This window comes from Candida theae (assembly GCF_024610275.1).
Source record: "Candida theae strain CBS 12239 chromosome Unknown scaffold25, whole genome shotgun sequence".
Classification (NCBI taxonomy): Eukaryota; Fungi; Ascomycota; class Pichiomycetes; order Serinales; family Debaryomycetaceae; genus Lodderomyces; species Lodderomyces theae.
Genome location: NW_026261493.1, coordinates 136,504 through 154,584, shown reverse-complemented (window position 1 = coordinate 154,584; position 18,081 = coordinate 136,504). Strand labels below are relative to the sequence as shown.

Below are 18,081 nucleotides of genomic sequence, written 5' to 3'. Positions count from 1 at the left end.
TTTTTTTTTTTTTTTTTTTTTTTTTTTTTTTTTTTTTTTTTTTTTTTTTTTCAACAATCCTATTCCCATTCCCAATCGAATCCAATCCAAAAAACGGTCGTTCACATTCCACTGAAAGGGATAGATTTATAACACATCTTTACTTATTCATTACACCCCTCTACCATCTGGCTAAATATATATATATATATATATATATATATATATGCATAATAACCACAACTACTTTACTACTAAACAAAAGTTTTCAACGCACAAACAACAACCAAAAACACAGCACAGCCTAATATGTCAACCCAATTCCAACCTAAACAAACCAACACCCCTTTATCTTCATTTGACGGGACTGTTCCTGTAAGTAAACCAAACTCAAAACAACACCATCCCAATCAGCCCCAACAAAAGCAACAACAACAACAACAACAAGACAAGACATATGCTTTGCCAACCAGCCCTTCGTCGTTGGACCATAGTGAGAGTCACAAAACACCGATGTTTACCTTTGATGGATATGAATTATCCAAAGGAGAACAAGCAGAAGCAGAGGATGAGGATGGGGAAACTAAGGATGACCTCAACCCTTACCAATACGGCATTGAACCACCAGCAATTTTCGAACGTTCAGTCCAAGATTGTTGTTCCCCTCATAGAACCAACTCCATCATATCACTCACAAACACCTTGAACAACTACACCCCATCGTCGTCGGCCACCACCACCACCACCACCAACAACAACAACAACAACAACAACAACAACAACAGCTCCACTGTGAACCCAAACAACAGCAGCAGCAGCACCAGTATCTCCAATTTAACTGGCAGTATCCATAGCTGCACCGCCTCTTCAGGCAGAAGAAGATCATTCACCAAAAGACCTAGATCATCGACCACCACTTCTTTCAACAACCGTCTTGAAGACTCATTCACCCCCTTGAACTCACTCATCACCTCATTTGACCCCAACAGCGACAACATCCCCACTTTGTTGCCAATGTCACCAAATAGTCCACCCAAGTTGAAACACACTCAATCTCAGTTGAATTGCTGTTCTTATGCCGAGTTGATAAGTGATGAGTCATGGTCTACTCGTTCTCCAAATGGTTCCTTTAGTGGCGCAAGTGGCGCAAGCAGTTTAGCTGGTCCTAGAAGAGCTCAACAACAACCGCCACCAATCAGATCAATACAGTCTGCGGGAGGAGTTCCTACTTTGAGATCTCCAAAATGGAGAAAGTAGACTTAAACACACACTCACTTATATATTCACACATACACACACCCACACACCCACGCACCCACACACCCACACACAAGCAAGCACCATACCATGTCTTTGCAAGATGGTATGCAGTATGGTTGTCTCTGTTTTATTTGTTATTTTGTTGTTTATTTTTTGTTTTCACTGTTGTATGGTTTCATTTATGGTTTACTTCTGGAGAAATGTTTTGAGATTTTGTGTCTGTGGGAGTGAGGTGAATGAATATAATATTGCCGCTTGTTATTGTTACTAAAACCAAAGTTAGATTTTTATACATACATACATATATATATATATATATGAATGAGAGATAGAGAGAGAGAGATAGAGAAAGAGAGATAGAGAGAGATTTAAAGTATGCATTATTTGGCTTAACCAATCGGTCTCTGCCGTATGGTAGAGAACTATTGGACCTTCACCTGACACGATCAGATCCATTACATTTACTACAACCACTTCTTCTTCTTCTTCTTCTTCTTCTTCTTCTTCGAATCTAATATATTAATCTAAACTCTCTCTATAAAATGTATCCACGGTAACCACACTCGACTCCACCCCTCCTTCTCCTCTATTCTAGTCCTACCCAAATATCTCCATAATACTGAAACATTTCCTGTTCTCGTACACTAAAGTCAATAACTCTTCCAACACGCTTATTATTCTCTCCCGATTTAGTATTACCACCGATGGACGAGTATGCACACCACATATACCCCAAACAATATCGACTATCCATAAACCACCCACGACTAGGCTCATCGTCATTATTGATGGCCCAATTGTGCAAATCCATAGGAGGAATGATCGCCGACTGGATAGGCAAGGGGCTAGTATAAAACGCCCTAAACTCATCCGCTGAATGTAAATGCTTCAACCTATCCTTGTGTTCAGCCTCCTTTTCGAAATCTAACCCGGGTGATTTGGAACAATATAAAAACCCAGAATTGATCCACACAAGGGCATTATCTTCACTAGAAACATGTCCCGGATGAGGCGAACACAACTCAATTGATTCATGGGGTGTTGAGCCATCGGGCTTGGGTCTGTCCATCGGTGGTGTCTTGACTCCAATTGCTGCAGCATAATTGTCGTCAAATACATAGTTTTCTTCTCCGGAAATGGCCATGGCTAACCAAAACAACTCCTTATCTCCATGACTCCGCTTCGTCACTGGTTCGTAAAAGTTTAGTTGAAACATCATCAACAATGCATTGAAATGGATCTTACGATTGAGCATAACCAAACCGGATTCTTGATAGTGGAATAGCCCCTTAAAGAAGTCAGTATCAAGAGTGTACTTGGTCATGATTGGGATATCAAACATGACGGAGTCGATGATGGATGGGCCCAATTTCTTGAAAAATACCGCATCGGACATGGGTCTCGTTTCAAATGTGGTTCTATCCTTGTAGAAATACGTGCCTGATTCCTTATATCCCATCAAGTTGAAGAAATACTCTGGAGTCTGCATCATAACCGTATCGGCATCAATCAACATAATCTCTTCAAACGAATTGAAAAACGTGGCAAGGAACTTGTTGGCGAATTTCTTAAACTTGTCCTTGTAATCACTGTGGATGACATTGTATGTGTTGACGAACCAAATCTCCTGTTCAGGTAAACCTTTTTCATTGTGCAAGTAATCGTCAGGGAAATATTGAGCTACTTTGTCAAATGATTTGGGTAAGGTGGCAATAACTTCACGTCCAGCAGTGACAATCTTCTTTTTGGTATCTTCCAGTAAATCATCATAGTAGACAATTTGAATAGGTAATTTGTTGTTCAATGCTCGAAGTAAATGGATCAATCGAACAGTATCATCAACATGGCTATCTCCAATAGATAGGACGATCCCCTTCCCATTACATTTGTTCTTGAACCTGTTCAAAAAGAAATCCATCTGTTCGGAATCCTTGTACGATTTCGATGTCTTTTGTGACTCATCATTGACATATTTCGACATTTGTGGTGGTTTGTAAAACACTTCCCCCGTGAACCGTTCATAAATTGGGTATTCAAATGATAACCATGGGTACACACGATGTTCAAATGCACTATGTTTAATTGATTTGAAATTGATGAGGTTTTCTTGTTTGGTGTAAGAAAATGATGGCACACCCTTGCCACTTTTGGAAGCAACATTGATGCCGTGGATTAATTTATGTTGCTTATTGACAAACTCTTGAGTACGTTTGATTTGCGTGGTATTATCACTTGTAAGATAACACTTGTTGAAAATCCTCAATATCGACACGTGATCAACTATCTTTTGTTCATAAGTCATGGTTCGATTCCAAAAATCTTCATAACCTTTTCTTATAAAAGTTTCGAATTCAGGGGTCTTTTCCACCTCATCTTTGTTCTTGTTGTGCTTCTCAGCGAAATTCTTTTTGTATTCTTCCAAATGGTTGTTTCTCCAATCATTAAATTTAAATTCAAGTTTATTTTCCAATTCAATCTTTTCATTAACTCTGAAAATCCAATTCTTGTCATCAATAAACAAGTTTTGGAAAAACAAATCACACCGTTGTTGGAAATTCAAGTTCCCAAAGATGGAGTCAATCTCATGGTTGGCGAAAATCTTGTTGTAGATGGAAGCGTGAGCGTCGATTTTACGTACATCTTTCTCCTTCAGTTGTTGCTTTTGTAATAGTTTGATGGTGATGTCATCTTTGAAAGTTTTCGCTGACGACGGTTTCTCTAGCAACTGCTGTGGGGGTTGAATGTTTGCTGGGTCGTATTGGTCGTAAATTGAGGATTTGGACAAGTAATGCAGATCATTGTTGCGCGAATGGTAGGTGTAAAATAGCCAAATATTGATGGCAATTAGCCATATTACTACACCTGAGTAGACAAATGTGCGCTGGTTAGATCTGTTCTTAGTGAACTTTTCAATCATTATAAGGGAGGGGGGGGTTAGGGACTAGTTGTGAGTTGGGAATGCCTTTTGTATGTGAGAGAGCACGATCAAATCTCCTAAGAACAAATTAAATGTAATGATGGAATTAAGTATTAATAAAAATTGCGATAGATTAGGAGTAGCGAGACCTCTATGATTAAGCGAATGTGCAAAAGTTAATGTGTTGGTGTTGGTGTGTGTAGGTGCGTGAGTAAAGCTGTGATGCAAGTATATGTGAAGAACGAAACGAAACGAAACGAAACGAAACGAAACGAAAGAAAGGAAAAAGTTGTTGAGATCTGATTTGGTTTTTAGATCCCGTTTTGTTGGTAGTATTTTTGATATTTGTGAAATGACTTTTGGCAAAAAAAAAAAAAAAATAAAATAAAATAAATTGAAAATAAACTGAAATAAAAAAATAAACGTTGTGTTGGAATGTGTGTTGTTGATGTTGTTGTTGTACTTTGTATGTATGGCTGGTGAAGTTTAAAAGTAAATTTTTTTTTTTTTTTGTTTTCAGCTCTTTCAAAAACGGCGTATTTAATAGAGGGACAAAAAAAGTTGTTTGTTTGTGTAATAGACAGTGAAATATTTAATCAAGAACGCACGTGCACACAAATGATATTGGTCCAGTTGAATGTTGTTGTTGTTAGTGGAGCACACACGTCCGATAAATATGGTTGTAGCTCTAGCTGAAATATAAAGTGATGGAAAGTCTGCACTCCCGGAACTAGTGTATCTCTTCTCCAGGTTGAGATATGGATAATCATACGTGTTTATATACACCAATGTAAAGTACGTTTTAGCCAGACTCAACTCTGTTTATTGTATGGTTTATTTACACACGTATTACATAATCATCTTTGTTTATTGTTACTATTAATACTTGGTGAGGCACTTCTCTTATCGTATATGCAGTACACACAAAATTTCTTTTTATATATATATATGTATATATGTTTTGGTTCCTCTCTCTTGTTTGGTTTATTTGTTTACCTTTTGTTATCTTTTTACGTTTAAAAATTTTACTGTTGCTGTTGCAGTTTGAAATATTATCTTTGATAGAGTGTTGCTATCCCTTGACCAACTGTGCAACAGCTTTAACCGTCATTAGAAGCCGCTGATAGCTGCAGCCATGTTTACATTCCCACTCCTCAAACTATATAAAGTATTCATCCTCACGTTACTCTCTCGGATTAATTTATGTGGTTATATAAAGGAACCACACTTTTTATTATTTTTTTTTGTATTCCTTAAGAACAACACTAAATACCCTTTTGTGTAGATAGTTGTACCTGCAAATGCGGCTGTTTTACAAACAAAAAAAAAAAAAACAATAGTAAAATAGTAAAATAGTGAAATAGGCTCCATATACACGCATTTTTTTCTACATCATATGCAAGGAGTAACTAAGAGAAGGATCTCACTCCCTTGAATAAGAAGTATGATGTGCCTCAATATAATCTCCCACTGCCCTTGCTTCCCACAGCAAGTGTAGCTGAAGTAAAATCTTGGCAACAACATGGATATGATTATCACTCGCTGAAAATCGATTTCACATTATGCAATCGTTGCTAGCTGACACTACCTTTTCTGTTGTGCTGTGCTCTCCCCTCATTCCTCATTTCATCAACGTTTGAAATGTGAGAGTGAGAATCTCACAATGAGGCGATTTTTTCATACAGTAGAGAAGAGTGCTAGAAGCAATATGTTCTGACAAATTTGCTGCAACACAGATTACCTTGACCCCTCTTTGGAACTAGCAGGAGGTACATCCAACACTCTTCTTTTGAAAAAAAAGATAGGCCCTCTCTTTTCTCACATATAAACCCTTTAATTTTTGCCAATATTACAATACCTAAGTTCCGTATTGGTACTGTTTAGTTCCTATTTTGGTTGATGTAAAATACTGTACGGCATTTTACCTAATTTAAGCCCACTTGTTGTGCAATTGTTTCTCATCTATAGTGGCACAAAATTGCCTACAGAGATGATTAAAACAATCTCATCAAAATCATTGTGCATGTATGAAGAGAACAATAGAGATTTGGTTTTGTGGTCCAAATTAATTCTCTATTGTGCTCTTTTTTTTTTGTACTGATGACTAACTTGCTTGCACGATCGTTGCAAATGAATGTACTAACATGCAACGATCGTGCAAGCTTATTGAGTTCACACTAATGCAAGCGCTTTGTTGACAAAAAGTCTTTGTGTAACTATACCACTTGCTGGGTAAAGATACAACTTGGATGAAATTTGCCAAGACAGTAAAAACTCATCCCACTTAAAAAAAAAAATCTAAGTATGTTCACTTGTTCCAGCTTTGTTTTGTTCAGAAAAATCCGTTGGTGTAGCGCTATTGTAAGATTGTATTGTTTGTGTTACCCAAGACTAACTTAAGGCACACGCGCACCCGATAAACTCGCTTGCCTTTAACAGCACAACTTTATTGTTATTAATTTCACAACAGAATGTATCAGAGGCTTTTCCGGCAATACAAACGCGTACACAATGAACAACCCTTTTGCAGAGCCAACACTGTGGTCCCAAGAGAACCAAAGAATTATTGAGCTTACGCAACTTCCATCTCGAACGCGTAAAGTCCGCCTCGATCATCAAAGACTAACCCTCATTTTGATCGTCGTTTCTTTTCGCTTTTGTGTAGAAGACCAGTACTGTTACGTTGTGATTTTGCATCACATGCATGCTCACAGCGTATTGAATACCAATTAAGCATTTTTAATTCCTTGGCAAACTTAAAAAATTGGCTACCAGAGTTTAGACTCAAGCTTATCCTTTGTAGAAAGTACGAAGCAGATAGACACTATCACTAAAACTTTGACACGGTCAAAAATGTTAAAAAAAAAAAAAAATAAACGCGACATTCAAAAGACTTGCTGAAATCTTGGTGTGAGAAGTATCTTAAAACTCATTAGATTTCTGGATCAGCGAAAGCAAAGAGCTTAGTCATCGCACAACTAGATATGATGTACAATTGTGATTTAGAGTAGAGTTCTAAGATAGAAACTAAGCTGTTGCGATATGTAGTGGAGGCAAGAGAGAGCAAGAAAGGTGTTAAGTGGAACTCACAACTCGCAAAGTTTTGCAACTCTGATATCCACCGGTTTTAATTCACTCTCAGCGTATGTAGACCCGAGTTTCCCTCTCATAATAGATTATTCGCCAATGTTTGGTTACATCTCCAAAACTTTGAGAGGCTTATATCCATTGCTAGTCAAACAATGATAGCCATCGACTGTTCCATGCACCATGGAGCTCATGCTTCTGGGAGTGGAATGTGTGAAGATCAAAGTGCTGCATGTTTTGTCAATGGAAATGGACTTCGATTTATTTTCGTGTGAATGTAAATTCACTTCTTGAAGAAAGGAAATAGAATAGCCTCCTTATCGTAACAGCTGCAGTTGCTTTAGCTTTAGTCGTCGATGATTTACCCTTGTTGTGTTGTTTGTTTTACAAGGACGAGTCAAGAGTGTCCTTTTGTGAACAAGCCAAGGCGCAAAATATTTACGAAAATTTCTCTCGTATAACCATATCATATAAACGAATTTTTGGAGCCGTACCAAAAAAAAAACAAAACTTGGTGACTCGCAAAACAAAATAACAGCATATCTCTTTATCCTGTAACCTTTTATCAATTAGTTGGTGCAGTGCGCTTTTTTTACAGTTTTGAAACGCCCATTTATAATATCTTTTGATGTGAGTGTCAAAAACCAAGAAAATATTGTCCCACACATTTTGTTAATTGACACAATCAATTCGGTCGCTTTTTGATAAGGCAACTACCTGAATTTGTCAACCCTTGTTTGCTCAATCCCTTAATGGCTATTAAAATGTATTGCCCTGTGTGTAACTAAAAAAAAAAAAGAAAAAGAAAAAAAGACTGGTAACCATGGCATTTGCAATGACAGGCAAGAAAATATCATAACCACAAAACCATGACACAAGCTAGTACGACGAACATGGGGCTTCCTTATAAATAGACTAGAAGAATCTCTTCGTGTGACTTTATTTCCTTCTTTTCAACAAAAGGATTTAATCACTAGCGTGCAACACTAATCTATAACTCACAACAACCACGAATCATTTGTAATGGCAAACACTGATATTATTGGCATTTGGTGCACAAACGCACATGGGCTGGCAGCTTATACGGGAGCCGCTTACGAAACTCAAAGATGGGAATGTGTAAGTGGAACACCATATGTGCCAGCGAGTACGTACAAGGCTGGTGCGCAGAGAGGATTTATGAACAAGTTGCTTGTGGTGCTTATGGTATTGATAAACACTTTGTTGGGCTGATTTGATGTGAAGGCAATATCAGCAATATCAGCAATATCAGCAATATCAGGCTACTTGAGACAAGCTAGATAGACACATATAGTACAATGACGAAGTAGTTGAGTTTAAGAATAAAATCATTGTGTAAGCGTCCACTCGTGTTCATTTAGCAAAGCCTTCTTTCACTTCAATCCTTTTGAAGCTGTTTAACTGTTGTCTTTGGAAAACGTATGAAAAGAAGTGTGCCACTTTATCCTGAACTCTGGTTCTGCTAGCAGATAGTACCTCTTTGCCCCTCTTGTGGACTCGCCCCAAAAGAAAAACAAGTGAAAGGTAGGCCCAGGTGGGGAAAAGCCGATAAAGATTCGTGAGCTCTAAAAAGACTCGTTCAAAAGGAGATGTCACCACTTGCATTCTTTCGCTAGTGAGCTATTGTACTCAAAATGTTTGCGCTGCAAGATTTTCAAAAGGTCTTCTTGTATGGAAAAATGATCAAGGAATAGAAGCACCTCAATGCCCTTGCTGAAAAAAGAAAAAAAAGGGGGTTGCGCTGAGCATCCACAGTTCTGTAATTCGACTCAACACACTTGCAAAGGCACTACCTGTGTGATACTCTACCCACCCGGCAAGCTTTACGGTGTACAGAGATTAGGGTGCATCGAATTTGAACATATTCCTTTGGGCAAAGATAAACTCTTGGCCAATAGACACTTGGTCGGCGACTCAATTGTCTGTGTTGTAGTGTTATTCCATTAACAAACTAGCAATATAAGCTATTGATTTGTTGTTTGGGCTTTTACTAAGCCACCAATGTGCTCAGATTTTGCAGTTTGATGTGATTTTGTGGTAGATCACGTGCAATTATCGTGACCACCAATGATTTGTTGAGAAAAAGACATTTTGAAAACAAAGGAAGCGAGTATACCCACACAACGAAGGAAAAGATGGAAACTTGAATTGACAGTAAGCTCATATTGCGAAGAACTACGGTACTATAGCTCGTGATGAGTATGGGCTTACATTCATTTCATCAAAAAGATTACTTGAAAAATTTAGTGTTGCAAGAAAATTACATTTACACCACCAACGAGAGGGAAATCAAATAAGCACCACTACTTTTATGCAAAGAGAGGCGAATTCTTGAAGAGTTATGAATAATGAGTGTGCTGAAGGTCCTTCCTGCCACATGTGTACTCTTGAGTGAGCACATACATTGGAAATTGCACACACAAACATATGTTCCCCCTCCCCGCAGGCGTGTATCTAATTATTAACACACTTGTCTGTGATCAAACACATGGCGAGAACCTGATACATTGGCCGTTATTGTGATGTGGAAGAGAAACGTGATTTTCCTCGTGTGTTCACTTTTTTTCTTCCGTGTGTATGTGTGTGTGTGTGTGGTATCTGGATATACCTACCAACGTGTGGCACTGCAATGTCTACCACACAGACACAGATGTAATTGAGAGAGATATTGTCGGAGGCGGGAAAGGACATGTGGAACTCGGCGAAGTGTTTCAAGCCACAGGCTTTTCACTGTCGGGCCCATGCACACATTCAAATGTTTTTTTTTGGCAGTGTGTTCAAATTCCCACGGGCCGCTTCTTCAATTGCGGATGGTGACAATGTCCGATATGGATGTGTTTGGTGGAGATGGACAGTTTTCGTTGAATTCATGGTCCCCGCTGTGTATGATTTTCAACGCATTCGATTCACTATAAATATCCATCCAATTCCCGCCTTAGCTTTACGAATTCTCAACTCATCAATACAACCTCCTTCATCATCAATCAATACACTATGCAATACTCTACTATCGTATCTGTTGCTTTGGCTTTAGTTTCTGCTGCTCAAGCTGGCTACGTCAGACCAAGACCAATCACTGAACCAGACTGCGAACCCACCACTACCCCCTGTGAGCCAACCACTGCTCCCTGTGCACCCACCACTACTGCATGCTGTCAAGACAGTGATGTCACTACTTTCAGTGGTGAGTTTGCGTTAGGTGTCAAAGAGTTGTGCAATGACGATGATGCGATCTACTTGGTGTTTGAATTGCCAGATGGTCAATTGGAACATAACGGAGTTACAGTTGATTGCGGATGTCACACTACCACTAGCACCACACCATGTGCACCAACCACCACCCCATGTGTTGAGCCTGAACCAATTAGCGATTGCGATGACAAGAAGAAACGTTGGTACAAACCCAAGCCAAAGCCAACCCCAAAGCCAACCCCATCGCCATACGGATTGTCCAGCTTGTGTCATCCTTACTGTTCCATTACTGAAACTTCCGACTGTACTACTGACTTCTTCACTTTATGTGATTCCATTTTGAAGGATGGTAAATACAGAACTGGAGAGATTGTTGCCAACCACCAATTCCAATTTGATTCACCAGTCCAACCAGATGCATTGTACAACAAGGGATGGTCCATTGAATACAAGGATGATTATTACTTGTTGGCATTGAATGGATGCACCAGCTTTTGGGAATGTCCAGTTGACGATTGTGGTCTTTGGAAGTTGTATGATGCATCAATTGATTCCAAGTGTAAAGAGATTGAAATTGTGATTATTTTCAAAGATGAAGAGTGTGATTAGGTAGGGAAAGGTGTCTCTTTGGCTATAGAAGGTTTTCAAGATGTGCATAATTTGGGTGGAATTTTCTGATTACTTCGTTTGAGACTAGAGCAGGTTCTCTAGTTGCGGTCTCATTGGAGTTCCACCTCCGATGATCTTGTTTGGTTTTCATTTTTTTTCGTTTTCATTTTCATTTTTTTTTTCGTTTTCATTTCGGTTACTGGTGGTGTCAAAGTCATCAACTCTATCTTTATTTAGTGATCTATAGTCCAAGGTTGAATGAAAAGTAGTCACATCCTATAAATTCATATCGTAGGTTGCAATTTCATATCGGAAACAATTCAGCTAAGATTCAGTTAGCTTCCTCTTCCTCTTCTCAATTCTCTTTTCATATTCCACCTTTGCAAACCTTCTCTCTGGTTCTGTACGAGCACAAAAACCACGCCCAAAAAAGTTCAGAAACTTTTCTATTGTCTTTTTCCAATCCAACGCGTCTTAAAAACCCACATCACAGAATCCACGAGAAAAATAGCTGAGAAAGTCAAACGACCATTCAACGTCTCAGATATCTAACTGCTTCCACAGCACCTACACACACACACACACACACACACACACACGCACGCACACCTCGACATGTCAATTGTGTCACTTACTGGAATCGAGGTGCTCAACAACCCCGCCAAATTCAGCGATCCATACGAATTTCAAATCACATTTGAATGTCTCGAACCGTTGAAGGAGGATCTCGAGTGGAAACTAACCTATGTCGGGTCATCAGATTCGCTAGATCACGATCAGGAGCTTGATTCGATTTTAGTTGGGCCAGTGCCAGTGGGTGTCAATTCCTTCTTGTTCACTGCTGATGCACCAAGCCCTGAATTGATTCCTGCTAGTGAATTGGTAAGTGTGACTGTTATTATTCTTAGTTGCTCGTATAATGATCGAGAGTTTGTCCGAGTGGGGTATTATGTGAATAACGAGTATGATACTGAGGAGTTGAGGGAGAATCCACCAGCTAAGGTACAAGTTGACCATGTTGTGAGAAATATTTTGGCTGAGAAACCAAGGGTTACGAGGTTCAATATAGTTTGGGATAATGAAGGTGCCGCCGATGAGTACCCTCCTGAGCAACAAGAAGGAGAGGATGAGGATGAGGAAGAAGATGAAGATGAGGAAGAAGATGAAGAAGAAGACGAAGACGAAGAGGAGGACGGCGGAGCTGATGAGGAGGATTTGGAAGAGGAAGAGGCGAATGGCGATGGTGAGGTCGATTTGGAAGCTGAGGATTTAGAAGAGGAAGTGTCCACGTTGAATGATAAGGAACAGAATGCCACGCCACCTGCAACGGCTGCGTCAGAAGTAGCTATTGAGGTAGATACGCCGACTGATAGTTAATAAACACTGTATTAGTAGATCTCTCTCAAAAAAAAAAAAGAAAATAGTGGCATTAGTTACTATGATGTACACACTGCTACAACATTTGCGAAAAGTCCTTTAATTGTAATTGTCGATCAATGCATTTATCGTCTGACTCAATCGGTCAATGATGGGTAAAGATATATTCGTATGAGGATATTGTCTCAACTTGCCCACCCATTTGTCGGGATGCCACTTGATACGTTCTTGTCTCAACAAATCCAACATTGAGCCCTGAACTATCATGTCATAGAATTGTTTCAAAGAATCTTGAGTTATAAGATGCTTGATTTGGTCAGTTGAAAGATTGTCTTGATCAAAATAAGGTGGGGGTAAAGGTAGTTTCAAATTATTGTGATAGTCAAGTCTTATCCTGTCATTCACCGACGCTGTCTCTGTGTACTGCGAAGTAAGGTATGGGTCGTTAATTCGTCTGTCTCCAACATGCACACCGTCTTCATCCATCATTCCCGCTGATGTCACAGGCAACTCTCCTACCACGCTATAATTCTGTTTGCAATATGAATGGCGCATTTGAGCATATCTATTCCCATTAATAGGGGTTTCATATTTGAACTGAAATGAACTCGGCCTTTGACGCACAAATTTGTAGCCATTCACACTAGGACCGTATTCTTGCGTGGTGGCGGTAGAAGATGGAGGTGGCGGTAGTGGTGGAGTTGATGCTCTCAGTGAAGTTGGTGTAGATTGTGATATTGGCGTAGATTCCAAGCCATTGTGGTTATCGAACGAGTTTGAATTGTTTTTGTAGTCGTCTTCCGCTTCTTCCGCTTCTTCTTCTTCTTCTTTCTCTTCATCATCATGGTCATCGTCATCATCATCATGATCGTCAAGCGATTGTAAGGGTCCTTGCGGTCTGTGCGCTAGTTCTTGTAACGATGTCTTGCGTGCGTAGTTCAAATCCAATATGGTTTCCGTGGACGCATGTTTGAACTTGAGTTTCTTTCGTTTGGGTTGAGGAGGGCACGGTGTAGAGTCATTTGTTGAGAAACTCAACTTCAAAGTTGAAGAATTGGCTGTATGGGCGGTGGTATTGCATATAGACATGTGAGAATCTTGCAGCGTAAGCGGAGTCACAATTTTGGACTCAATAGCATCCAGGTGCATCCTCTTCTTTCTATTGATGAATTTGGGAGGTGAAATGGGGAACTCATCATCTGATTCATCTGAATTGTTAATCATTGTCTTGTTTCCAACAGAGTTTCCATCATCGTCTAGACCAACTTCATTGTCGCTTTGTTCTTGTATCGTTTCCACCATGTTACCTTCTGCATCAGTATGGATATCATCTGAAGCATCTGACTCTGTATCAAATACTTGCGATTTCAAGTGCAAGTCATTCAACATCCTCATTGGCGAAAGAAAAGATACAGTTGAATCTGGATTGATTGGAGTAGAAGCAAACTCAAAAAATTTTTGGCCCGGTAACTGGATTGGCTTCCTTGGGGATGGTGTTTTTTCTATGGAATCGGATGCACTTCCATTGTCCTCAACAGATTCGCCGTACTCGGTGTCATCGGTTTCGTCGGCATCAGAAGACAAAATTTTTCTCTTGAACCACACCTTGCTTTTCTCGGGTGTTGCCTTATGGCGTCGATGTAGTGTTAGGTGCTCATTCCGATTTGTTTGGGATGGTGCTGGCGAAGATGCTTTATAGTTACTATCTTGAGATTGATGCGGTAGCTTTGGTGTCGTGTGCAGTAGTAGACCCATCAAAACAAAGTGTTATATAGGCATATGGTATGCGTGAGAGTAAATATGGTGATAGCGTTAGGTGTGAAACTATACAAGTGAATCCAGTTCAATGATAAGTAGTTGTGATTTGAGTTAAATTTTGGATTTGTTGTGGTTTTGTTATTGTGATTTGATTTTCTTTCTTTTTTTTTTAATTTTTTTTTTAGTTTCACCCAATCCCGTGTTTGGCGTTTATTCCGCCATACAGAGTATCGAGAGGAAGCCCAAAATGAGACCTATAAAGTCAGTGGGATACTCTTGCCTACATGAAAGCAATGAGATAGCCCAAAAGAGACACAGTTAAATTTGTTTACATGCTTTGGAATCAGTTGAACCCCCTCTTCATCACCAAAATGAAAAGACTTTCAGGTTGAAATGCAGCTGTAGTTCGTTCTGCGTGAGCAAAGTGCTACTTCCGAAGAGTGCTAACTCGAGTACTAACTCGAGTACTAAGTACGCAACTTGCCTGTTTGGACATCATTAGTCACTGGCTCATCATCAGCAAATTTTACGTGTCGTAAAGTCCAATGTTGTTAATTTGCGACACTGTAGTCGCAGCCAATTCAACATAATGACCTGAAAAGGAGTTAAAATATGCGCACGTGCTCGAATATTTAACCTCGTGTGCTATACTTTTCAAGTTTTTATTTTTTTTTTTTTTTGTGACTGCTAGCAAAGCAGTTGGAAGGGGAAATTATTTTGAAAAATGCAGAGATATTATGCCTCTCAAACAGACCCCGTGGTCGGGAACATCTTTGTATAGAATGGATAGAATAGAGTTTCGACCGATCGTGCTGTCTTTGAAGCCTACTGTTAGTTGTATAGCTACACATAGTAGTACCAACTTCGGAGTTTTTGGGTGTTGGAGCTTTACGCATCGAGGATACAAAGATAAGCAATTCCTTTAATTACATTTTTGGTAAGAAGAACACGCACTTTCTTGAGTTTGCTGCAGCGCCGTTTCATTTTTATTGGAGATTTACCTGTTTTTTAATTTATATGCAATAGCAATAAAACAATTCATGAGATCACCTGTTTCCCCGCTTTTTATCTACGAATAGTAACTACTTACACTCAACAGCGACTGCCTCAGAGATTTATTGCTGGTAATATCGATGTTGTTCTATTTCATTCCAAACTTAACCGCAGCGGAACGTCATTTATCTTTTGTTGTTTTTTTTTTTCTTCACTCTTTCTTCGATTGTGCCACAATTATCGAAAATTATATAACTACACACAACAGGACGCAACGAAAGTTTTTGCATATCAAAAATATTCAATCACCAAACACTTAGTCACTCACAACTCAAAACTGACAACTCAAAACTCGCAACTCAAAACTGTCAAGTATTCTTTATCTGTGCGCTACTCCAACGAATCTTTTCTCGCCCAAGTAGTAACCCCATTATTTATTAGTGAAGACTTGCAAACACATACGCACACATTATCTTCTGCTAAGCAACTAATTTTACCCATTTGATGAGAGATCTGCTATCCGACCTCGCTAAATCGCTTTCGTACCTCGATATCTCATATTTAACTTTTGAGGCTGTCCTAGAAGTTGTAATCGTTTGTTTTGCTGGGTTTTTAGCTGCCAAGACTGGTTTATTAAACACCCAGGGGCAAAAACTTCTAAGTTCATTAAATGTTGATTTATTCACACCATGTCTTATCTTTTCCAAATTGGCTAGCTCGCTAAGTCTATCGAAGCTTATTGATCTTGCCATCATACCCATCTTTTTTGCCGTGTCGACTTTTATTTCGTACGGGTGTTCAAGAGGTACTTCGTGGTTCTTGTCGTTGAATGAGCCGGAAACCGATTTCGTCACTGCTATGGCAGTATTTGGTAACTCAAATTCATTACCAGTCTCGCTTACTTTGAGTTTGGCATACACCTTGCCTGGACTATTATGGGAGGATGTACCTGAAGATGATAGCGACAAGGTTGCCGGTAGAGGTATTTTGTATCTCTTGATCTTCCAACAATTGGGTCAAATCTTGAGATGGTCATGGGGATTCAATTTTTTGTTGAGGAAACGATCACACGTGGAGTTGAATACTTATTACAATAAGCATGGCGCTGTTATTGAGTCAGAAACAGCTCGGTTGTTATCAGCCGAGGATGCATTATACATTGAAGAGGGAGAACAGAGGGCTTCTGAAGTTGAGCCAAGCTCGGATGAGAATAGCAATGAATCACAAGAATCAACTCAGCATGAAGAGCAGCAGGAAGTGGTGACTCAAGAAAAGCCATCTTCGCTTTTAGCCAAATTTGCAGAATTACCAGGTATCAAGCAGTTTCTTTCATTTATGAATCCCCCTTTGTGGGCCATGTTTCTAAGCGTTATTGTTGCTTCAACACCCTTACAGAAGGTGTTTTTCCAGTCCGGAGAAGAGAATGGTGATGGTTCATTTATCCACAACACTTTAACGGAAGCTATATTTGGTTTGGGCTCGGTTTCAATCCCCTTAATCTTGATTGTGTTGGGGTCAAACTTGTATCCAGCAGCAGATATTCCACCAGCATCAAAACACTACAACCGTATGTTGTTTGGCTCCTTAATGTCAAGAATGATCTTGCCACCGATCATCTTGTTGCCTGTTATTGCTGCCTGTGTGAAATACATCAACATCTCCATCTTGGATGATCCTATTTTCCTTATTGTCGCATTCATCTTGACTATTAGCCCACCAGCTATTCAATTGAGTCAAATATCTCAATTGAATGGAATTTATCAAAAGGAAATGTCTGGTGTATTGTTCTGGGGGTATGTCGTGTTAACCTTACCAACAACAATATTTATTGTAGTTGCATCGTTGAAGGTTTTGGAGTGGGCACAGTAGATGGGAAGTATATAGGTTCGTTTGTAATGAATTTTCACAGATTGCATTTGACATTTGGTGTTGCTATTTGATTTCTCTGAGTGGTACCACGATTACGTATAGCAGTTGAGAATAGGCATTTCCAAAACTGTATTCACTGTAGAAGCAGACCACATCTTCCTAGCTTTAGCTACAGGGCAATGCAGTCTTGTGATCACTAAATTTAATTTTGAGCACAAAACATTGCCAAGAAATGTGGACAGCTGAACCCACGTTGATATAAGTCTTTGCGCAGCTGTTGCTGTTATAACTTTGAGCAGATTGCAGTATCGCCTTCTACTAGGCTTTTCACAATACACTCCGCGGCTACAACAGTAAGTCAATTCCAAGATTACATTTTGCAGGTCAGTCTTCTCTTGTTCTATATGATCCGACTAATTTGGTTTTTCCGAAAGCAAACGTTTATTTCCGTATCTCCGAGTTCACGGTTTTTTCGCTAATCTCATCTACTTCTTTGATAGAGCATTTCTTCTTCTTTCGGCCTCAGGGTAGAATTTCCGCTTGTAACTTCTCGGGTCTTTGCCCAGTTACTATCTCAAAGTGTCTGTACACTAGGTCATCTTTCAGCAACGGAGATTGGCGGGTAAAGAAAATAATCTTGTGCCGAGCGCAAAGAACAGAACAGAACAAAAAAAAAAAAAAAAAAAAAAAAAAAAAAAAAGTTTGGTGACANAAAAAAAAAAAAAAAAAAAAAAAAAAAAAAAAAAAAAAAAAAAAAAAAAAAAAAAAAAAAAAAAAAAAAAAAAAAAAAAAAAAAAAAAAAAAAAAAAAAAAAAAAAAAAAAAAAAAAAAAAAAAAAAAAAAAAAAAAAAAAAAAAAAAAAAAAAAAAAAAAAAAAAAAAAAAAAAAAAAAAAAAAAAAAAAAAAAAAAAAAAAAAAAAAAAAAAAAAAAAAAAAAAAAAAAAAAAAAAAAAAAAAAAAAAAGAGAGTTGTGAGAAACCACATGGCCGAAACATCCGAATAGCGCTTGAGACATCTAT

The 18,081-nt window shown here is 38.9% G+C and overlaps 6 protein-coding genes across 6 annotated transcripts; 4 read left to right on the top strand and 2 right to left on the bottom strand. All coding sequences in view use genetic code 12, as the record gives it.

The window, feature by feature from the left end:
- Positions 1 to 288: 288 nt before the first annotated feature.
- KGF57_005140 (uncharacterized protein) lies at positions 289 to 1,236 on the top strand (the record flags this gene model as incomplete). The annotated part of the gene is made up of 1 exon (XM_051754725.1): positions 289 to 1,236. One exon carries the CDS (start codon positions 289 to 291, stop codon positions 1,234 to 1,236), a length of 948 nt encoding a protein of 315 aa, XP_051606457.1.
- A 589-nt stretch (positions 1,237 to 1,825) lies between these two features.
- MNN12 (alpha-1,3-mannosyltransferase) lies at positions 1,826 to 4,156 on the bottom strand (the record flags this gene model as incomplete). The annotated part of the gene is made up of 1 exon (XM_051754724.1): positions 1,826 to 4,156. The coding sequence occupies one exon, from the start codon at positions 4,154 to 4,156 to the stop codon at positions 1,826 to 1,828; it is 2,331 nt and encodes a 776-aa protein (XP_051606456.1).
- A 6,102-nt stretch (positions 4,157 to 10,258) lies between these two features.
- Positions 10,259 to 11,065, top strand: KGF57_005138 (uncharacterized protein; the record flags this gene model as incomplete). Its single annotated transcript, XM_051754723.1, has 1 exon — positions 10,259 to 11,065. The coding sequence occupies one exon, from the start codon at positions 10,259 to 10,261 to the stop codon at positions 11,063 to 11,065; it is 807 nt and encodes a 268-aa protein (XP_051606455.1).
- A 615-nt stretch (positions 11,066 to 11,680) lies between these two features.
- ASF1 (nucleosome assembly factor) lies at positions 11,681 to 12,442 on the top strand (the record flags this gene model as incomplete). The annotated part of the gene is made up of 1 exon (XM_051754721.1): positions 11,681 to 12,442. One exon carries the CDS (start codon positions 11,681 to 11,683, stop codon positions 12,440 to 12,442), a length of 762 nt encoding a protein of 253 aa, XP_051606454.1.
- A 99-nt stretch (positions 12,443 to 12,541) lies between these two features.
- Positions 12,542 to 14,197, bottom strand: KGF57_005136 (uncharacterized protein; the record flags this gene model as incomplete). The annotated part of the gene is made up of 1 exon (XM_051754720.1): positions 12,542 to 14,197. The coding sequence occupies one exon, from the start codon at positions 14,195 to 14,197 to the stop codon at positions 12,542 to 12,544; it is 1,656 nt and encodes a 551-aa protein (XP_051606453.1).
- Positions 14,198 to 15,697: 1,500 nt separating this feature from the next.
- KGF57_005135 (uncharacterized protein) lies at positions 15,698 to 17,062 on the top strand (the record flags this gene model as incomplete). Its single annotated transcript, XM_051754719.1, has 1 exon — positions 15,698 to 17,062. One exon carries the CDS (start codon positions 15,698 to 15,700, stop codon positions 17,060 to 17,062), a length of 1,365 nt encoding a protein of 454 aa, XP_051606452.1.
- Positions 17,063 to 18,081: the final 1,019 nt, after the last annotated feature.